Below are 21,779 nucleotides of genomic sequence, written 5' to 3' on the forward strand. Positions count from 1 at the left end.
CCAATTAGGGTCCTAATATGTGTTTTTGTTATACTACAAAAGATATGAACGTGCATTATGAAAATACATAAAAAACAGGAGCACCTGGGTGGCTCAGTCGATTCAGGGTCCGACTTCAGCTCAGGTCATGAGCTCATGGTTTGTGAGTTCAAGCCCCGTGTCAGGCTCTGTGCTGGCAGCTCAGAGCTTGGAGCCTGCTCAGGATTTTGTGTCTCCCTCGCTCTCTGTCCCTCCCCCTCTCATACGCACTTGCTCTCTCTCTCTCTCTCTGCCTCAAAAATAAACAAACATTAAAAAAGAATTTTTTAAAATAAAAATACATAAACAAACAGGTAAATAGATAAAGAAATTGAAAAGCATACAAGTAAAAAGCAATGACCACCCACCCCACCTATCTTCCACCGGCCCCACTTCTTAGAGGAAAGCACATTTACTTTATAAAAGTTACTACCGGAAACCATTCCTCTCTTCATTGTTCTGTGCCCAGACAGAAATATATTATGTGCACACATATGCACCGAAATGCCTCTTTTCCCTGCCATTTGTTTTTTCTCATATGCCACAATATATCAGGACGATTTTCCAGGAGATATAACAACAAAGTAGAATAGAGCAAAATTTGAAGGCTCCAAATTTTCAGTTGGCGATTTTTCACCTTACAACTGATTATACTACCTTTCAACTGTCCATTCCTCCCTTTGAAAGATGCCCTTTCCCAACACCTTAATTACACAATCTTACATCCTAATCATAAGAGCTTGGAAATAGATATTCAAAGGGTGAAATACCAGCGTGTTCTTCAAAGGCAAGACTACTAAATTTGACATTTGAAGTGGACCAAAAGTTTAGCCTTGTTGATTCCACAAAGCAGTCTCTCCACATTTCCAGGGCATGGTGTTCACTTCTGACTCATTAAGGACCCACGATGTTCCTGACAGAATGTTCGGCTTACAAATCCACATGAACAATCAGCCAGGCCCTCCAACTTCAGAATCTGCTTTTCAAAGTAATCTACAGGCCACAAAATGCACTTCATCGATTATTTTATGTAATTTTCACACACCCGTATGAGATAGGAACTGTAATTACTGACACCATTTAACTGAGAAAACAAATTAAGAGAGATTAAGTAACCTGTCCAAAATTAAAGTCAGGGGCCTAGAAAGATCTGTCTGCCACCCATCACCGAGGTTCATGATCTTAGCCCCCCAGGTCGTAGACTTCACAGCTTGATTCCTGAGGGGCCAGAGCTCTGGCAAAGTCATTAAATCTCTTTGGCCCCAGTTTCCCCATCTTTAAATATAGGGATCAGACAAATCAATATGAAATCTTTTTTACTTTGGGGCGCCTGGGTGGCTCAGTCAGTTGGGCATCTGACTTCGGCTCAGGTCAAGATCTCACAGTTCGTGGGTTCAAGCCCCATGTCCGGCTGTGTGCTGACAGCCTGGAGCCTGCTTCAGATTCTGTGTCTCCCTCTCTCTCTCTGCCCCTCCACCACTCATGCTCTGTCGCTGTCTCTTGAGAATGAATAAACGTTAAAAAAAATTTTTTTAAACTCTCTTTTACTTTGAATGGCCATTTAATCTGTCCCTTTTCTCCATCCTCTGGTTTCAAAACTTGAAGATATTATTCTTTTTATATGTTATCCTTAAATTTAATAAAATATTCACTTGCACGCCTCTCTAGGTCAGAATGGTAAGAAACGTTTTTTAATAACCCTTAAATTCTCCTTGTTAGTCATTTTTTCAACTAATATGCCAATGCCTTTTTCAGTTTGAACCTTTGGAAGATGAAATGAAAACTGCTAATTTCCAGCTCCATATGCCTAATGCCCATCTAAAACCACGATTCCAAATTCCCTGGAACGCGTGACCCCAACTTGCGGGAAGCTGACCCACTCTTTGAGTTAACATTAGAGCAATTAGTCTAACAAAAGGATTTTTCATCTTAGAAATATTCAACTTCATCTATCTCTGAAAAATAAGCTTCAAAGTTAAACACCCGTAAAATGTCCAATCTTCTTCACACACTTTATCCTGCACCCATCTCTCTCAAGTGGATTTAACTTTAGAAATTTATTTCTGTATGATAAAGAACTTTTTCAGCCCCATGTGTAAAACTGTCAATCTCATTAAAAGGTAGCCCAGCAGCCCGGGGAAATGTACTTCTTTCTAAATCTTTAATCAATCTTGAAACATCTGCCAGTCAGCATATCTTCTGTAACTCCGTCTATCTTACAAATGTTCCCCAGAAATTCACAGTTGCCCAATGAAACTGACAGTTATGAAAAAAAAAAAAAATCAAATTGTCTCCTGTAAGTGAGCGGGCTACTTGATGGCCAAACACCCTGTTCAGGAATAAAGTAGAACCAAATACAGAGACAAAAGCATTCCTTTTCCCTCTGGCCACAAGCTATAACCAGAACTCTCCTTTTATGACGGCGTAAACAGGTACTCAGGACAAGGAACTATAATCAGGACTTTCAGGGCAAGAAGAGCTAAAGTAATATGCATATAAATCTTGCCTACTGTTTATAGGGAACTGCTTCCTCCCAGAAAAAAAAGAAAAAAAAAGTTGATACTAATAATTTATGGAGTCCAGATTCAATGTAATAAAGTGGTTAAGGTATTTTCTTAATTCATTCCCTAGATGATTCTACTGAAGAGACTGGAGCATTTTAACAACCTAATAAGGGAAATAAGCTGCCAAACTTTTTATGGAAATTAAATCAATGAACCATTTTAGTTTTGAGGACAAGTAGGTAAAATACAGGGAGAATCCATGAGCCAACAAATCAAGCAAAAATATATTCTTGCAAGAGATCACGGAACCTTCTTTGGAAGGCTGAGCTAAAGCTGTGGCTTTTCAATTACAAATCAGATTGTTGCAAGCTGGGTTTACTGGGAAGCAGATTCTACGGAGATTTGAATTCTGGAAGTTCAATGAGAAGGGCTCCCAAGAGCAACAGCTAGGAGGGAATCAAGGGTGCAAGTCAACTGTGATGACTACCATAACCTCTGAATATCCCCACTGTTGGCCAGGTAGCAGGGGCAGAGGGCTTAGCTGCAAGTTGCCAGTCTACACTGCTCTGAGCACTCCCAGCTGGAGAATGGAATGTTTCAGTCCCCGCAGGGCAGGGAGACATCTGGGAGGCCCAGCACAATGCCCACTGCACAGGTTAAATCTAAACCTGGGCAACCTTTCCACAGTGAGGCCACGGGTGCTGAAGGGTCAAGCCCAATGGGAAAGGTCCAATACTCCCAGATTACGATGGTGTAAGAATTAGGGTCCTACTAAGGCTCCCAACTGGAATGTTGAAGGGGCCGTGGGTAAAAGCATGGAGGGCTCAGCCCCTACCCAGGAGGTCTACTGATCAATGAAGCACAACAATAAAGTTAAGAGCTTGGAGGAATTCTTCAATTCACTCATTCATTCATGCATTCAACAGTTACTGAACTCCCATAATGGGAAAAAGCAAAAAGCCAGAGAGGAACATGCCGTGCCCTGTGGAGCCCACAGATTCTTGAGGGTAACATCATCAAAACGATATTCTCAAAGCATATATTTTGAAACAGCCATGAGTGTCATGAAGAAAAATAAGGCAGCACTGCCCAACAGAATTCTCTACAATGATGGAAACATTTTGTATCTGTGCTGCCCAATACGGTAGCCACTAATGAAATGTGGCTATCGAACACTTGAAATGTGGCTAGTGTTACTGAGGAATTGAGGGTTTTTTTTTTAAATTTTAAGTTAATCTTAATAAATTTAAATGTAAAGGGATACAGGTGGTGAGGGGCTCCTCTCACCCCTGAGATCCAGGGGATGGCATCATAGTGTCAAGAGAAGCATCTCCAAACCAACGACACGCCAGCTGGGACTTTCTGGATGAGAAAAAAAGTAGGGAAAGTAAAAGTAAGAGGAAGAATTGTTTCATCCACGAAACCACATGTGCATGAAGGCAAGAGAACCTGGCCAGTGGAGAAACTCAAGAGGGCGTGTTTCTCTTGAACACTGACCTGGGGGACGCGCTGATCTGAACACCGACGTGGGTGGCATGAGATACGGCAGGGTCTAGATCACAGAGCATCTGGAGTACCTTATGTTCATGTGTAAGGGGAAGGCATTTGAGAATATTTTAAATACAGGTAGGGTAGGATTAGGTTTGGGATTTTTAGATGATCAATCTGCAGTAAACAGAATAGATCTGGGGAGTGGGGGCTGAGCTGAGGAATGGAGGCAGGAGAAAATCTTTCAAGAGTTACACACACACACACACACACACACACACGCACACACACACACACACAAGTTAGGACTGGCAGAAATAAGTCCTGTACTCTTGAGCGCTCTCGGTGGGAACACACCTGATACAACCTCTTTGAAGGCAAACGGGCTCTATTTATCAAAATCGGAATGTGCACCACTTTGCAAGAGCAACTCCTTTTTTTAGGGTTTACCTTAGATATACAGTATCATGTATGTAAACAGGTGTGCACAAGGATGTCCACTGCTTCACTGTTTAACCAAGAATGAGAAATTGCCTTAAAGCGTCCAATAATGGTATTAACTAAAGAATTTGTAATACAGCCAAATAAATGAACAATGGGCATCGATAAAAAGTTCTAAAAGGTGCTTCGACATGAAGAAAAGGGACAGGGTATATACAACAACATTAAACATGAACCCATGCGTGCAGAATGAAGCGTACAAAACCACCTGTATTTCTCTGTGTGCCTATGCACACACATCTTCACACAAATAGACAAGAATCTGCCCCCCAGAATGGTATACCTGGGAAGTGAGACAAGTCTAGGGTAGGAGACAAACTGCCTCTTCATTCTATTCTTTTTTGCATTGTTTTATTTCTTTGCCATGCACATGCAATGTAAAATAACTAGTTAAAAAGAATTGATACATATACACGCAGAAGCCATCTTTTGTTGTAGTTAGAGTGGGCTCCTTCCCTCCCTCCCTGTCTCCCTCCTTCCCTCCTTCCTTTCCTTCCTTCCCTCTTTCCTTCCTTCCTCCTTTTCCTTCCCTTCCCTTTCCTTCCTTCCCCCTTTCCTTCCCTTTCCTTCCTTCCTTCCCTCTCCCTTCCTCCCTCCTTCCCTTTCCTTCCTTCCTTCCCCCTTTTCCTTCCCTTTCCTTCCTTCCTTCCTTCCTTCCCTCCCTCCCTCCTTCCTTCCCTCTCCCTCCCTCCCTCCTTCCTTCTCTCTCCCTCCCTCCCTCCTTCCTTCTTTCCTTCCCTCCTTCCTTCCTTCCTCCTTTTCCTTCCCTTCCCTTTCCTTTCCTTCCTTCCCCCTTTTCCTTCTCTTTCCTTCCTTCCTTCCCTCTCCCTTCCTCCCTCCTTCCCTTTCCTTCCTTCCTTCCCCCTTTTCCTTCCCTTTCCTTCCTTCCTTCCTTCCCTCCCTCCCTCCTTCCTTCCTTCCCTCTCCCTCCCTCCTTCCTTCTTTCCTTCCCTCCTTCCTTGCTTCCTTCCTCCCTCCCTCCCCCCCTCCGTTTCATTTCTTTCTTGCCAGAAATTGAACTCTGTCTTCTGGAAACCCGAGGTGAATAATAAATTTAAAAAGTCATCTGTTTTTGTTTGGGGTCTGACACCAGTCCCAGCAGCACAGTGCAATCCAAGTTTTCTCTGCTATGTTCCACTCAGGAGGCTGATGGCAGGGCCACTGGGAAGACCTGTCTGGGACAAAACAGGATATTTTGTGTGCTTGGGCACGCTCCTCCCCGTGCACCAGCGTACTTCCGGCCCGGAGGTGGACAGGTGGTGGGACAGGAAGGTCAGACAGTAATATCTCCATCTTGCTGCAACGGGAGCTGAGGTGTGAGAAGTTCAGTGACCTGCTCTGGTCACAGCAGATGGCCAGCAGCACCAGGACATGGGGAAAAAAAAGCTCTTTTGATGCCTGCCCGGTTTTTCTCCTGCACATGTCTGTCTGCCTGCATTGAGGACTGCAGCTTGGATGCTGCAAAAGGGCTACAACAAAAAAATCACACAACGGAAGTGCACGAAACTCTGGGCGTTTCGTGGGAACTACAAAAACGTACACACATTATCTTCTAGGGTTACCGTCTGCTTCATAATATGTCCTTTCAGGGTTTCATTCATACTTGAATGTTTGCTCAGCTCCTACTATGTGCCCAGACACTATTTTAGCCACTGAGAATTCCACCATCAACAAAACTGAACATCTTATCCTCCTGATGCCTAGAGGCCAGTAGAAAAAAGTGAGAGATAGAGAAAGGAATAATTTCCAAAAATTGTTACAGTTGTGAGGAATGATCGTGGGACAAGAGAAAATGGAGACGAGACAGAGAATACCTGACAGAGGCCACTTGCAACTAGATGGTCAACAAACAGTTCCCTGGGGAGGTGACTTTTGAGCCGATGACTGGAGTGAGAGCCAACCACCATAGGGCATGACAGATAGAAGGAAGTGGTGAGAGCACAGGACATGCATGGCAAAGAGCTTGTCCCCTAGGAACAGAAAGGAGCTGGTGGCTGGAGCTTAGAGAGAAAAGAAAAGAAGGAAAGAGAGGCTCAAGATACAGCCCGAAACAAGGTCTCCTGGTTCTTAGTATCTAGGAACCACATAAATGGAATGTTCAGAAATTGCATCTCATCGATGGCGCCTCCCAGCCAGACCCGTTTGAAGCATGTGACCAGACTGGCCAAGTTAATAAAAATATTGGCTGGGCTGCATTAGTCAATATATATTTATTTGATTCAGTAAACACCTTTTTACCAATATACGTTGATCCAATTTTCAGTTTTATAATTTTATTTTTGGAATAAACATAAAAAACACAGTCATGGGGGCGCCTGGGTGGCTCAGTCAGTTGAGCATCTGACTCTTGATTTCGGCTCAGGTAATGATCTCAGGGTTCATGGGTTCAAGCCCCGCGTCAGGCTTTGCGCTGACAGCATGGAGCCTGCTTGAGAGTCTCTCTCTCACCCTCTCTCTCTGCCCCTCCCCCCACATGTCTACATCTCTCTCTCTCTCTCTCTCTCTCTCTCTCTCTCTCAAAATACATAAGTAAATTAATGAAAGCCTTCTTACATAGCATGACCCAGGAAGGTGCTCTTCTAATAAAGTAAATCATCTCTTACGGCTTTCTAAATCCTAGTAGCAACTACGTTTTAAGTAGAACGTCACTCTAAAAAAAAAAAAACAAAAACAAACTATAAAACTGAAAAGATTCTAATCATAAAATTGCCAGGAACTCAACCTCAGAGGAGAGAAAATCTATATACAAATGGCTCCATCTTTCATTTGTTCGATTAGCACAACTCTGAAAAAGCCCTCAAGAGAGCATACTTTTGCAAGATGAGAGGACACAGGCATATTCTCATAGATGGCAGGGCAACTTTGATACAACTGTACATGGAAATATGCTTCGGACAGTAGGTCCCACTGCTAGGAATTTATTTCCCAGTATGGTCACCACTGGGTGAGAGGAGGGGTAATCTGTGGCACCTCTTGTACCAGAGAAGGAGAAGAATTACTTGAATGTTCTACAACCGACAGGCAGCTTCGATTCAAACTCACGTTCTGTCACATAGCTGCTGGGTGACTTCAACAAAAACTGAACCTCTCAGGCACTCAGCCTTGTGATCTGTAAAGTGGGCATAAAAACACCTAATTCATGCACATATTTGAAAATAAATTACAGGAAGGAAGGAAAGAAGAATGAATAAATAATCAAATATACAAAATATATTTATACACTGGAATCTTGTCTAAATTATTGAAAAGCAGGATATATTACTGAATAATAAAACTATGTCACAGAAGAGTGTGCAATTATATATTGCACACATGTGCACACACACGCATGCATGCACACACAAAACTATTCAGACACATACTATTCTGGAATAAACTATTCCCAGTAGTTGCTTCTGGGAACTAGATTCCTGGGGACAAGGATGAAAAGAAAACTTACTATTCAATGCATAAACTTTGTACCTTCAAATCTGTACCAAGTATACATATTACCTATTACAAGAAAAAAAACTCAAATAAAATTTAATTTTAAGGGGGTCAATCTACATTAACTGCTGTATTCCCTGATACTGAAGGTACAGACTTCATACCAACAACAATTATGAGAAATTCTAGAACATTCTACCATTGAGGCATAAAATCTGCAACAAAATTAGGTGGGATATAAATTGAATATCCATTCTATTATTCTGATCTGCAGCAAAATCAGGGACTCTTTCGGTCAGCAAATATTTAAATTTTTTTCATGTGTATTTATTTATTTTGAGAGAGCAGGAGAGCGAGCGAGAGAGAGACAGACAACACAAGCAGGGGAGGGGCAAGAGAGAGTGAGACTCCCGAGCAGGTTCTGCAGTGTCAGCACAGAGCTCCACACAGGGCTCGATCCCACAGACTGTGAAATCATGACCTGCGCTGAAATCAAGAGCTGGGTGCTTAACTGACTGAGCCACCCAGGTGCCCCCGGGTCGGCAAAACACTGAACTCTCACTATGGGCTGGGGATACACAGTGAACAAGAAGGCTAAGGCCTTTGGCCTCATAAAACTTACACTGTAGTGGGAGAAGAAATAATCTACCAAAAAATTATGAAGAAAAATATCTAGCACAAAAGTTAAGAAAATGTAAATATCCTGTGCATACTCTCAAATAGAACAATGTTCTAGAGGGATGTGAGGAAAAGACTTTTTAGCTGTAGCGGTCACGGCAGGTCGTCTGAGGCAGGAATTCTAAAGTTAAGATCTGGAGACCAAGAGAGAGCCAGGCAGGAGAAAATCAGAGAGGAGAGCCATTAATGGAGATCTATTCAAACTGATGAAGACCTCTCAGGGCAAAGTCCCCAGAACACGTTCCTTTCAAGCCTCACCTCCCACCACATTTTACATCTGAATTCGCGGACTCTGAGAACTAGACTAGTTTCCTAACATCTCCGTTTGGAGCCAGTGTTGGTAGAATACAACCCAGGCTCAAAAGGTGGTTCTTGGGCAAATCAGCTAAAATATCTGCATATATGGGGGCGCCTGGGTGGCTCAGCCAGTTAGGCGGTCAGACTTCAGCTCATGATCTCACGGTTCGTGAGTTCGAGCCCCGCATCAGGCTCTGTGCTGACAGCTGGGAGGCTGGAGCCGGCTTCGGATTCTGTGTCTCCCTCTCTCTCTGCCCCTCTCCGTCTCCCGCTCACACTCTGTCGCTCTCTCCTTCAAAAATAAATAAACATGAAAAAATTTAAAATAAAATATCTGCATATTTACAGACAGACACCTTGAACCCTGAGGAGACTGTTCATAGGAAGCCTCAGTTTTGCTAGGGGACTCAAAGAGGTGTGATTTCTTCAAGGTTTTAAAATAAATTTCTTTTATTGAATTAATATGTGGCTTTAAGATAATAAACTCCAGTTTTAGACTTTAATTGCTTACCTAAACGGTGAAAGTTGTATGAAGGGAAAGCTCAGAATTCCTACTAGTGTTTCAATTTAATTTGAGTCAGTCTACCCATAGGACAGACTTACTTCTCTTTCTATTAACCTCTACAGTATTCGTTGTTACACATAAATGAAGAGAAGACAAAATAAAGGCTTGGGCAAATCTGAGATATATTTGGGGAGGGGAGATTTAGGGTGAGAAGTGACATATATACTATGCTACATTATGGTGATATCCGATAGAAGTTTTGTGTTTTGAAAAATTTTTTAACATTTATTTATCATTGAGAGATAGAGACAGAGTGTGAGCAGGGGAGGGGCAGAGAGAGAGAGAGGGAGACACAGAGTCCGAAGCAGGCTCCAGGCTCGGGGCTGTCAGCACAGAGCCCAACGTGGGGCTTGAACCTGCGAACCGCGAGATCACGACCTGAGCCGAAGTCAGATGTTTAACTGACTGAGCCACCCAGGCGCCCCTCAGGTATAAGTTTCTTAAGAGGATGGTATTGAGTACATAGGGTATTTTTTCTAAGGACCCGATTTTTAAGATATCTGTACAAAATCAAGCTACATGACAACTGCACGTTTTACGAAGAAGCGTTACAAAACCTACTTCAGAAGAGAAGGACAACTATTCTGAGTCACACACAGGCCGCCATTTGGGTTCGTACGGTCCCTAAGAGCTCACCACCTACCTTCACTGTTTTTGCCATTTCATGGATATGAGTTCATTACCCATTAAATAACTTCACTTTGTAGATTAAGTAAGCTTATTTAAAGAGGCAGCCACACACTTTTATCTCAAATGGAAAACCAATTATCACTAGAAGTTAAATGTAAAATTTCATGCAATATAAAGTTAATGAATACAATAAAACAGAAGATTGCCACTCGAAGCCTCTGCACCCAATGGTGGCTCCTTCTCTATTAAAAGGCCTTCAGGTTATCAGCTCTTTGAGATGAGTTGAATAAGAAATAGTGCTTTTATTCTCATTTTATGATTCAATGTTGTTTAGTGCCCTAATAATTTCTTTCTCTCAAGATATACAATTCCCACATTCGGAGACCACGGTGAGAGTTAACAGGCAAGAATACTGTGGTCAGGCTTTCACTCAAAGGTCTGCCATTTTGTCAATATATTCAACTCTGTATTTTCTAAGATGGCATTTCATAAGCCCAATGCTGCAAAAATGTATTACTGAAGTTCACAGTGGGGCGCCCAAGTGGCTCAGTCAGTTAAGTGTCCCAACTCTCAATTTCAGTCAGGTGGTGATCTCATGGTTGGTGAGTTCGAGCCCCAGGTCAGGCTCTGCACAGACCATGCAGAACCTGCCGGGGATTCTCTCTCTGCCCCTCCACAGCTCGTGCTCTCTCTCTCTGTCTCTTTCAGAATACATAAACTTTTAAAAATTAAAAATCAAAAAATAATAAAATTAGCAGCAAGAGGAAAGTAAAATGCCTTCTGTTTTTCATTACAAAAGCCATGATTCTTCTGCTGAGGTATGAGTGAATTAATTTTTACCAGCTTATTTTTCTGAAAGACAATGAACAAGAAATATCACCTCAATCTTTTGACAATAAAAAAATAAAACTCAACATTATTGCCAGTCATTAAGTTCCTACTACTGTAAGTCACGAATAGGGTTAAGAGTTTGATACACTTACCTTTTATGAGAAGTGTATTATTAACCTTATTTATGTACATGATGAAGCAAAGTTTCAGAAAGAGTATGCAATTTCCTTAAGGCCATAGACTCAGTAAGTGGCCAAGTTGAGATCCAAAAGTAAGTGTCAGTCCCAAATGTATGCTATTTCCACCATGGAAAAAACAATGCATCAATTCAATTATGAAAGAGAGACAGAGAGGAGGAAGGGGAAGAAGCAGAAGAAAGAAAGAGAGAGGAGAGAGAGGAGAGAGAGAGAGAGAGAGAGAGAAAGAAAGAAAGAAAGAAAGAAAAGGAGAAGAGGGGAGGAGGGGAGGGGAAGGGAGGAGAGGAGAGAAGAGGAGGGGAGGGTAGGGGAAGGGAAGAGAGGAGAGGAGAGGAGAGGAGAGGAGAGGAGAGGAGAGGAGAGGAAAGAGGTGTTCCAGCACGATGTGTGGAAACTATAGTCAAGATTATCTTAAAATTCATATCAAAATGCAATGGAACTAGAATACCTAAAACAATTTTGAGAAAGAAAAATAAAGTGGGAGGAATCCGTCTTCTCTGTTTCCAGACTTATTGTATAGCTACACATATAGACACATAGAGTCATACTGCTGCACATATCCGGGCATATGGAGCAGTGGAACAGAATACGGGACTTAAGAATAGAAACACCTAAATATGCTCAGTGGAGAAAAGACAGCCTTTTCAACAAATGGTGCTGCAGCAATTGGCCATATGTAGGCAAAAAATGAACCCAGACCTAGAAGCACACCTTCTACAAAAATTAACTCAAATTGGATCATGGGCTGAAACGTAAAAGGTAATACTATAAAGCATCTACAAAAATATATGTGGAATCTTGGTCTGGACTAAGTGTTACTACCGAAAGCATGACCCACAAAAGCAAAAAAGGAATAAACTGGACATCATCACAATTAAAAACTTTTGTTCTGGGGCGCCTGGGCGGCTCAGTCGGTTGAGCGTCAGACTTCAGCTCAGGTCATGATCTCAAGGCTCGTGGGTTCAAGCTATTCGATTGGGCTTTGTGGTGGTAGTGCAGAACACACTTGGGATTCTCTGTCTCCCTCTCTCTCTGCCCCTCCCCCACACGTGCACACGTTCTCGCTCTCTCTCTCAAAAAATAAATACACATTAAAAAAACAACTCTTTGCTCTATGAAAGACCTTGTTTAGAAGGTGGGAAAGACAAACTACCTAAGCTACCTACTGAGAGGAAACATTTGAGAACCACAGGTCTGAAAGGACTGCTATCTCGAATATATAAAGAACCCTCAAAACCCAACAGTTACAAAATAAGCAACCCAATTAGAAAGTGGGCAAGAGACGTGCACAGGCATTTTACCAAAATGTAGGTCCACATGGCAAGTAAGACATGAAAAGATGCTCAACATTGCTACCCGTTAGGGAAATGGAAATCAAACCCACAATGAGATATCACCACACACACATCAGAATGTCTAAAATAAAAAACAGCGAGGACACCAAAAACTGGTGCCATCAAATGCAGAGAAACCAGATCATACGCTGCTGGTGTGAACACAGAATGGTACAAACACTGGGAAGAATAGAAATACTAGACATGCAAATACCTATAATACCACCCAACAATAGCACTCCCTAGAGTGCCATTTACCTAGAGGTATGAAAACCTATATTCCTGCAAAAATCTGCACACAAACTTTTATATCTGCTTTATTCATAACAGCCCCAACCTGGAAACCACATTAAATGTCCTTCAGCAGATGAATGGCTAAGCAAACTATGGTCCATCCATTCCATGGGATACTATTTAGCAATAAAAGAAGGAATGGGCGGGGCACACGGATGGCTCAGTCAGTTAAGCATCCTACTCTTGGTTTCAGTCAGGTCATGATCTCTTGATTCGTGGGTTCAAGTCCCATGTTGGGCTCTGCACTGAGAGTGCAGCCTGCTTGGGATTCTCTGTCGCCCTCTCTCTCTGCCCCTCCCCTGCTCACTCTCTCTCTCAAAATAAATAAACATTAAAAAATAAAAAACAGGAATGAACCATGACAGCCACAATAATCATGGCAATTCCAGAGAAGTATGTGGAGTAAAAAATAAATAAATAAATAAAAGGAAATCCCCCCCCCAAATCCCAAAAGGTTACATACCTGTGGTTCTACTTATAGAATATTCTCAAAATGGTAACATTATAAAAATGGAAAACAGATTCGTGGTCATCAAGGTTTTAGGGCTGTGGGAAGGGAAACAGGAGGAGAAGCTATAAAAGGGCAACATAAAGGACCCTGTGGTGAAGGAATGTTCTATCTCTTGGCTGTATCCTGGTTGTGATACTATACTATACATTTCAAGGATGTTGCCACTGGGAGAAACTGGGTAGGAGAGATTGCAGTGCATTATTTCTTACAACTGCATGTGAACCTACTATTATCTAAAGTTTGGGGCACCTGGGTGGCTCAGTTCATCAAGTGTCCGACTTCGACTCAGGTCACGATCTTGTGGGTCACGAGCTCAAGCCCCGTATGGGACTTTGTGCTGACAGCTCAGAGCCTGGAACCTGCTTCGGATTCTGTGTCTCCCTCTCTCTGCCCCTTCCCTGCTTGTACTCTGTCTCCCTCTCTCTCTTTCAAAGATAAATAAATTAAAATAAAATAAAATAAAATAAAATAAAATAAAATAAAATAAAATAAAAAGATCAACAGCCTGGGTGGCTCAGCTGGTTGAGCATCCAACTCTTGATTTCATCTCAGATCATGATTCTAGGGTCGTGGGATCGAGCCTCAAGTCTGGCTTTACATTGAGCGTGGAGCCTGCTTAAGATTCTCTCTTTCTCCGTGCCTCTGCCCCTCTCCCATACACACGCACTCTATCTAAAATAAAAATAGAAATAAAAATAAAAGTAAAAGTAAATAAATAATAAAATTTAAAAAACGTTCCTTTAAAAAATGAGACAGTTGGGGCGCCTAGGGGGCTCAGTCGGTTGACCGTCCGACTTCGGCTCAGGTCACGATTTTGCGGTTCGTGGATTTGAGCCCCGTGTCAGGATCTGTGCCAACAGCTCGGAGCCTGGCGCCTGCTTCGGATTCTGTGTCTCCCTCTCTCTCTGCCCCTCCCCTGCTCATGCTCTGTCTCTCTCTGTCTCAAAAATAAATAAAAACATTAAAAAAAATTAAAAAATGAGACAGTGGTTCTTAATCTTGTGGAAATTGTGGGAGGTGAGAGGCCTGGTGGGCAGGGTGGTCCAGACCTCCAAAGAATCTGATCAAAGTTATGAAGCACCACCCCAGGAAGGTCACCTGCACTCTATCCCAGAGCTTACTTAAAGGACTCCACTCATGAACACAGTACACACAAGCTAACATTTATGTTCTCTGGCAACCAGGGCATGAAGAGAGGCTTAGAACACTAGTAAAATAAAGACAGTCCCCCAACTACTCAGCAAAGATCAGCTTCCCGATACTTACTCAAAATTTAGCCATCTACATTCTAGAAAGAAGCTATTTTAACTTCAACATTCACACATATCCGTGGCATTTCTAAACTCACAATTTCATTTTGAATTTCAGAGGAACACGGGTTGCAGGAGGGAAGCATCATAATCTCTTCCTGGCTTAGAATATCCAAAGGCTTTATTTCCACCCAACTCGAATCAAATTCCTTGAAGTAAGAGGAAAATCAAATTTGACCTCCCTCGTTTCACAAAAACAGAACGGGGAGATTTCTGCACAGATCGCTGTACTTCAATATTTGACCTGTTGCTCAGACTAATTCACCCTCAAGTACAGTGAATATATTAACCTCGTGTTAACAATACAAGTCCAGGGGCGCCTGGGTGGCTCAGTCGGTTAAGCGTCTAACTTTAGCTCAGGTCATGATCTCATGGTGTGGGTTCGAGCCCCGCCTCAGGCTCTGTGCTGACAGCTTGGAGCCTGCTTCGGATTCTGTGTCTCCCTCTCACTCTCTGCCCCTCCCCCGCTTGTGCTCTGTCTCTCTCTCTCTCAAAAATAAATTAAAATGTTAAAAAAAAATTTGAAAAAAAAAACCAATATAAGTCCAAAAATAGACTGTCAGGCCTTCAAAATGGAGACTGGACCTCTTGATGGTTTACCCTGATCTTAACACTAGCATGCACTCAATAAATATGTGATGAATGATTAAAAAAAAAAATGAAATCAAATACAGCCCCAAATGAAAACTAAATTCTTAAAATACCCAAGATAAGGATTTTCCATAAAAATTACAAAGCTACTTGAAAAATAAATATTTCTAGTCAATGAATGTATATGATAAAAAAAATACATTGGCAGATGTAGGGGGGAATCATCACATCAGGAATCCGGTTTATGCCTACATACAAAGTCACTAAATTGGCTGTTCTTTGCTTAATTCAGTTTTAAGGAGGAGGATGAAAGGTTGGTTTATGCATAATTAATCATAACATCCACCCGGCCCATCAAATAAAGATGACTAAAATACCAGCTGAAAAGCACTTCTGACACAGAGGCCGCAGAAATGGATTCACATGGGGACACTGAGTGGTCCTGACTTAGGCGTGTGTATCCAGTGTATAGGACCACGAATTTCACTACTGCAGAGTTGAACCTCTTTCTCCTGAGGAAGAAAAACAGTGCTCCATGTATCTCACTGAATGGCTGAATGTTGATATTATGACCATAACTCTGTCCAGGTACCATAAAAACGGTGGATTCTCTATGAATCACCCAGGGATCCCCAAACCCTAAATATTATAGCTGCTTGGGCATAGTGGATCTGGTCAAATAGGGAAATAAAAGAGTAAGAAAATATTCTGCCTAAAATCTGGCCATTAACTAACCAATTTTTCAAATCCGTTCTCGGCCGTCCAAGAGAAAGATCCCCAAATTAACAGAAATTCCCCCTCGTCTGATGAGCTCATTCGAACTGAAGTTCCGTGGAGAGGGGTTTCTCTGTCCCTGGTTACCTCTGTCATTTATCTAAGGCTTGTGAAAAATCTTACAAAGGCAAATATTCTTTCTATACCTAGCCTCACTGCCAACCAATATTTGTGCTTGTACATTAATTGTTGCACGGGTATTAAGTTTGTTTTCCAAACTAAACAGCAAGTTCTTGGAGAATGAAAGCTTATTGCAGTAGAAACAGGAAACATAATAACCACCTAACCATCATCGTCCCTAACAGCACTGGTAGTGAGAAAGACAAGGAAGAAACATTAATTAGGGGGTCGCCTAGGTGGCTCAGTCAGTTGAATGGCCGACTTCGGCCCAGGTCATGATCTCACAGCTCGTGAGTTCGAGCCCCGCATCAGGCTCTGTGCTGACAGCTTGGAGCCTGGAGCCCGCTTCAGGTTCTGTGTCTCCCTCTCTCTCTGCCCCTCCCCAGCTCATGCTCGCACTCTGTCTCTGTCCAAAGTAAAAAAAAAAAAAAAAAAAACAACAAAAAAAAAACTTAAAAAAAAAATTATAAATAAATAAATAAATAAATAAATAAATAAATAAATAGAAACGTTAATTAGGTTTCCACTGTGTCAAACCATTGTGTTAAGACCTCTGTAAGGATCATCTTTTAGGTGGGTATTATGAGTATCCTTATTTTTGTAGAAGACTGAGGCTTGCACATGTTAAGAAATTCACCAAAAAGTCACATAAAGTCGCTGAATAGGATTTTAACAGTCTCATGTCAGAGTGTATGCTCTTAAGCCAGTTTGCACTAATGGATTCATTCATTCATTTGCTCAATAAATCTTCATCAAGAAGACTGCTGATAAAGTGCTACACACCATTCCAGCACTGGGATTCAGCTCGAATTAAAAGATAGAGAAGTCACAGCCCTCATGGAGCCTCCTGTGCTATTTGGGGGATACAGGCAATCAACACATAAAATCAACACACCAGTACGTGAGGGGATGATAAGCCTAGAGAGAAGCAATGGAAGGATTTGGATGGGAAGGAGGAGGCAACAAATAAAATTAAGGATCTGGAAGGCCTCAGTGAGCTAGTGACATTTGAAGAAAGACTGAAGGAGATAAGGAAGCCATCCAGGAAGGGGGAAGCCATACTTGGGGGAACAGCATTCCAAGCAGAGGGAACAGCAGGAGAAAGGGTTCTCAGTCAGCATAGGAACTTCAAGCCCAAGGTAAGTCTCTTCCCATGAATTGCAGGGAAAGGGACTGGTGGTCTGAGCAGGCAGGGAGACAAATTAGGAGATTATTATAATATTACAGGGAGGCGATGATGGGGACTTGGACCAGGGTGGAAGGGGTGGATAATATGTGACACAGAATGTAGATATATTTCAAAGACAGCGCCCACAGGATCTCCTGATGGACTGGTTGTCAGAAGGAGATAAAAGGAGACACAAATGTGCCCGAAGTTTGCTTGTTTGCCATCTGCTTGCCTACTGGATTCATTTTTACCAGGGCAACTAAAATTTTGGGACCTCTAGTGGCTGAGTTGCAGACTCCGGGAGAAGCCAATCTGGATGAAACAATCAAGGGTTTGGATGTATTAAGTTTGAAGACTCTTAGACATCTAGGTAGGGATGCAGGCTAGACAGGAGAAGAAGCTCCTGGTGTACAAGAACATCCAGAATGTATTTAAAGGCGAGTGATCGAGAGACTGCATGTAGATGACGCGAACAGGTCTGAATTTAAACTCTGAGGCTTACATGGCAATTACTGATTAGAAATTCTCTCGGTTGCAGAAGAAGAAACCAAGTGAAGAGAGTCATAGGATACCGTCTAAGCCACACACTTAGTCAGGTTAATGATGTGCAAATCGCCTGATTCGCCACCCTGCTAAGAATAAAATTTTTAGTGCCTTTTGTGGATTAGCCAGATAAGTGTAGACAACTGTTTCCTCCCCCCCTCCCCGCACCGCCAAAGCCCCCCAAATTGTGGCACAGACATTCCTCAACAAACACAGTATCCCGAGCACAGCTTGAGATCTCCATGAACAATGTAGATGAAGGTAAGAGATATGAAGATACTGAGACTTTCGAGTTAAATGAGTTGAATTTCATTAACCTTTTTGATGTTTACAGAAAAAAGTAAGTCTATACATACAACGATTGCTTAATCACTTCAACTACAGAAGATCTCAATTAAAAGTGAGCGCTTATCTTTGGTCCATTTGAATGGAGACAGTCTTAAAATGTCTCCTGTCCCATTGTAAAATCACTTAAATCTATGGAATTTGTAAAAACTTCACCCAATGAAACCATCTAGAACTGAAAAACCATTTATGCCATGGGACACTTTTAGACAGAAAGATATCTACAACCCCCCATCCTTCCACCAACCCTAACTCACCTTTGCTTGTACCAAACAAATATTTTAATCAGAATCAATGCTATACTCTCATTAGATTTTCATAGATATCATCTTAGTCGATGTTCCCAACATTACAAAATCGTGTTCATTGCATAGATTAGAAAACTGAGGGTAAAAGAGGTCAAGGCCATGGAGCTAACGAGTAATAGAAGCAAAATTGGCTCTCTTTCCTCCTTTTCCCAATCTGAGGGAGCATTCCTTAGCAGAACAGCTGCTCACCATGAAATGGTGTTTTCTTGTTTAATTATAAACCCTCCCAAACATGGTTCTAATCCACACACATTTGTCTGGATTCCATTAATGAAACTACTATGTCATATTAGTTCCTCAAGAAGCTTTTGAATTGCAAGGTCACGCATCACCCTCTAGTCCAACGTGCACGTATAAGTGCCTACTCTGTACCACACCTAATGCCCAAGTGCTGGCTGAGACTTACACATGCTACGTGCCATTCTAGGCTATATGCAGCCTGGACTAATACCGCGAACACTTCTCACTCTAGACAGAGGGTCTCTATGCATTTCCCGGAAGCGCTCTCCCCCATTGCTTGCAGGCTCCATGAAAAGTTGAGTTCGTGGTGTTTTCTGGCAACTGTGGAATCAGCCTCTTTAGTTCATATAAATAAATTACATCATCAAATCACTTAAAAAAATTAACTGGTGATAAAAGCGGTGTTAATAAAGAAGACCGGGTTTTGTTGATTGTATCTTTGACCTTTCCATGAGCAATAACCATCATTGCATAGATATTCTAAAATCTACTCGAGTATTAACACAGACAGAATGAATAAATCCTAGAAAAGTAGACTTCTCACTGGCACCCAATGTACTGCAAAATATAAAATGAATACAAACTCAACTTTATTTCCTTTCCTTCTGCTTCAAATATCTGTCTGTAAACATTGGCACACATATAGGACCATATTATGTCAGCTGTAATAATATAGAAAATAATCTCAATTACCATAAACTAGAAAGTTATGGTAACTAGTCTTTCAAATAAATCACCACGTGTCACAATTTGGCATAAACTCCGATCCTTATGAATAATTCACATTTTGCGCATTAATAATGCATGTCTTCTACCATTTGGAATGCTCCCTAACACAGAATGGATGTCTCTTATCAATTTCCTCAACTGACATGATGGAGTAAATCTAAAATTAGAACTGCATTTCTTAATGCTCCCTTAAAAATGGCAACAACTCGGCTGGCCCATAAGGTTATCAAAAATATAAAGCTCCTACTATTTCTTGCCTTTTGCCGGGGAGTCACTAGGTTAAGCACCCTAACAATAGTTGCTCCTGCTGCTGATGATATTTGCATAGCAGAAAAGATCAAGGAAACTTGCATAGGGCTGACAGAGACCGGTTAGCTCGGTTACATTTCTTCGTAATGATAGATGTATATACTCACAATAACACGGGACATAATTGCTAAAACATGGTAACCGGCAGGGGGAAAAAAAAAAAAAGAAAGCAAGAAAGCAAAGGGTCAAAACCAAGCAGGCAAGAGTTTTTAATAATTACAGATGTTTCCTACCATCCTCCCTAGCTGATTACCACTGCGAAATTCCTTTTCAGTTTTCAGTAAAATTATCTGGCACATAAAAAACTACAAAGACCAAGTAAGAGAAAGGTGCCAATGACACAGATTTGTAGAGGAAGACATTCAGTTTCTCACTGTAACTCCCAGTGTGGTCATTGCACATCATTGCTGATATTATCATTTCAGACATTACTAAAGTAAACTTTCTGCCCCTCCCCCACCCGAACCCGGCCACCCAAACACACACAACAAACAAAAACAGCGACAGTACTCGACACAAGGCAAAGCGAAAGGAGGCAGCCTGAAATCAGGGGGTAAAAAAATCATTCCAGTGTGCTCCCCCGTCTCTGGAGAATTTCCTTCATCAACACTCAGTCTCAAAGAGAAGCAGAAGGAGTTGTCTCTGAAGCCCTATCCACGGCGAGCAAGGGAAAGGGGGCAAAAGACAGAGAGTTTTAAGGGGGGAGCCATCCCTATGCCAGCATCTGTCCCCTACAGGTGCCCTCGGGTTCATTCATTCCTGGGCTACGTGTTTAGGGAGCACTTCCTCTGGGCAGGTATCGGGTTCCACCCTAAAGAATCTTCCCGTTGGGCTCCCGCTGTGTTTTCCAGCAACAGAAATCCACCACCCGGGCTGAGGACCAGAGGAAATCCACCCCAGGCCGGCCAGGCCACGCCGCCTGTGCCAACACCTGGGTCAGAGGCGGGTCGTCGTCCGGGATTCGGAGCCCGAGGAGACCTTCCGTTCGGCAGCAATCTCTGCCGGGCGGGGGTCGGAGGGGCTCTGACCCTGTTGGCACCGAGAGCGCCTGCCCTCTTTTCTGAGCCAGCCGCCCATCCCCCGGAAAAGTTAAGTTGGCGGCGAGTGGCAAGGGGGGGGGCACCGGGGGCCTCGGGCGGGCTCAGCACCCCCGGCCGGCCTCTCCGCTCTAACTCCCTTGGCTACCGAGAAATATTTATTTCCAGGAGACGGGCTCCAGTGGCCACTGAAGCCGCACACGCGGCCACCGTCGGAAAGCCGAGACGCCCGAGAGATAAAGATAGCTCCGTGACACGCCTAGACCCGGCCTCCCAGGGGCAGCCGCCGGCGAGGCGCATCTGGGCTGAGGCAGCCACGGGGGCAGTTCGCCGGCGCGGCCGGGGGACCTCCTTCCAGCCTCCAGGGATGCTGGCGACCGAGGAAGACAATTGAACGCGCGAGCAGCGAAAAGGGAAGAAGGGGGGGGGGGAAGGATCGATACTTACCCCCAGGCGTCTGCTCCGGATCCTCACGTACCCTTGCTTCACTATGTCATTAAAATTGGAAGCCATCCCGGGCAGCCGGCGACCCCCCTCACCCAAGCGCGCGCACCCGAGGTGGCTCTGGGGCGGGTCAAGGGCCGGGTCGGGAGGCGGCGTGGGGGGGGGGGGGCGGGGGGAAAGTTGACCCGGCGAAGCTGCGGCGGCCGCGGCTCGGCGTGGCCTCAGCAGGCGCGCATCACTCGGTCCCCCAAGCCCCGAAAGTGGGCGGCCGGCTCGCAGCCACTTCGGGGGAGCGCGGGGAGCGCAGCGCCGCGAGGCGAGGCTGGAGCGCCGGCGTCAGCTGACTCATCCGCCAGCCTGGAGGAGGAGGAGCGGCGGCTGCTCAGGGCTCCAGCCCTGCCTCTTCGCGGGCCCCGGGGGAGGGGGGGGGGGAGGAGGGGAGAGAGGAGGAGGGACGGGAGGAGGAGGGGGACGAGGAGGGGGACGGCGGAGGAGTGGGCCCCCCCCGGAGGAGGAGCGGCGGGAGGAGGAGGGGGACGAGGAGGGGAGGAGCGGCGGGAGGAGGAGGGGGACGAGGAGGGGAGGAG

The 21,779-nt window shown here is 43.6% G+C and overlaps 1 protein-coding gene across 1 annotated transcript in view; it reads right to left on the minus strand.

Moving 5' to 3' along the window:
- DOK5 (docking protein 5) overlaps positions 1–21,347 on the minus strand; it is a 152,738-nt gene extending 131,391 nt beyond the window's left edge. Inside the window, exon 1 of the mRNA XM_030309358.1 lies at positions 21,196–21,347. Within this exon, the coding sequence (XP_030165218.1) occupies positions 21,196–21,261 (66 nt within the window). The 5' untranslated portion in view covers positions 21,262–21,347. The remainder of the gene's footprint in view (positions 1–21,195) is intronic.
- Between the last annotated feature and the right edge of the window lie 432 nt (positions 21,348–21,779).

The sequence above is a fragment of the Lynx canadensis genome, chromosome A3 (genome assembly GCF_007474595.2).
Source record: "Lynx canadensis isolate LIC74 chromosome A3, mLynCan4.pri.v2, whole genome shotgun sequence".
NCBI lineage: Eukaryota > Metazoa > Chordata > Mammalia > Carnivora > Felidae > Lynx > Lynx canadensis.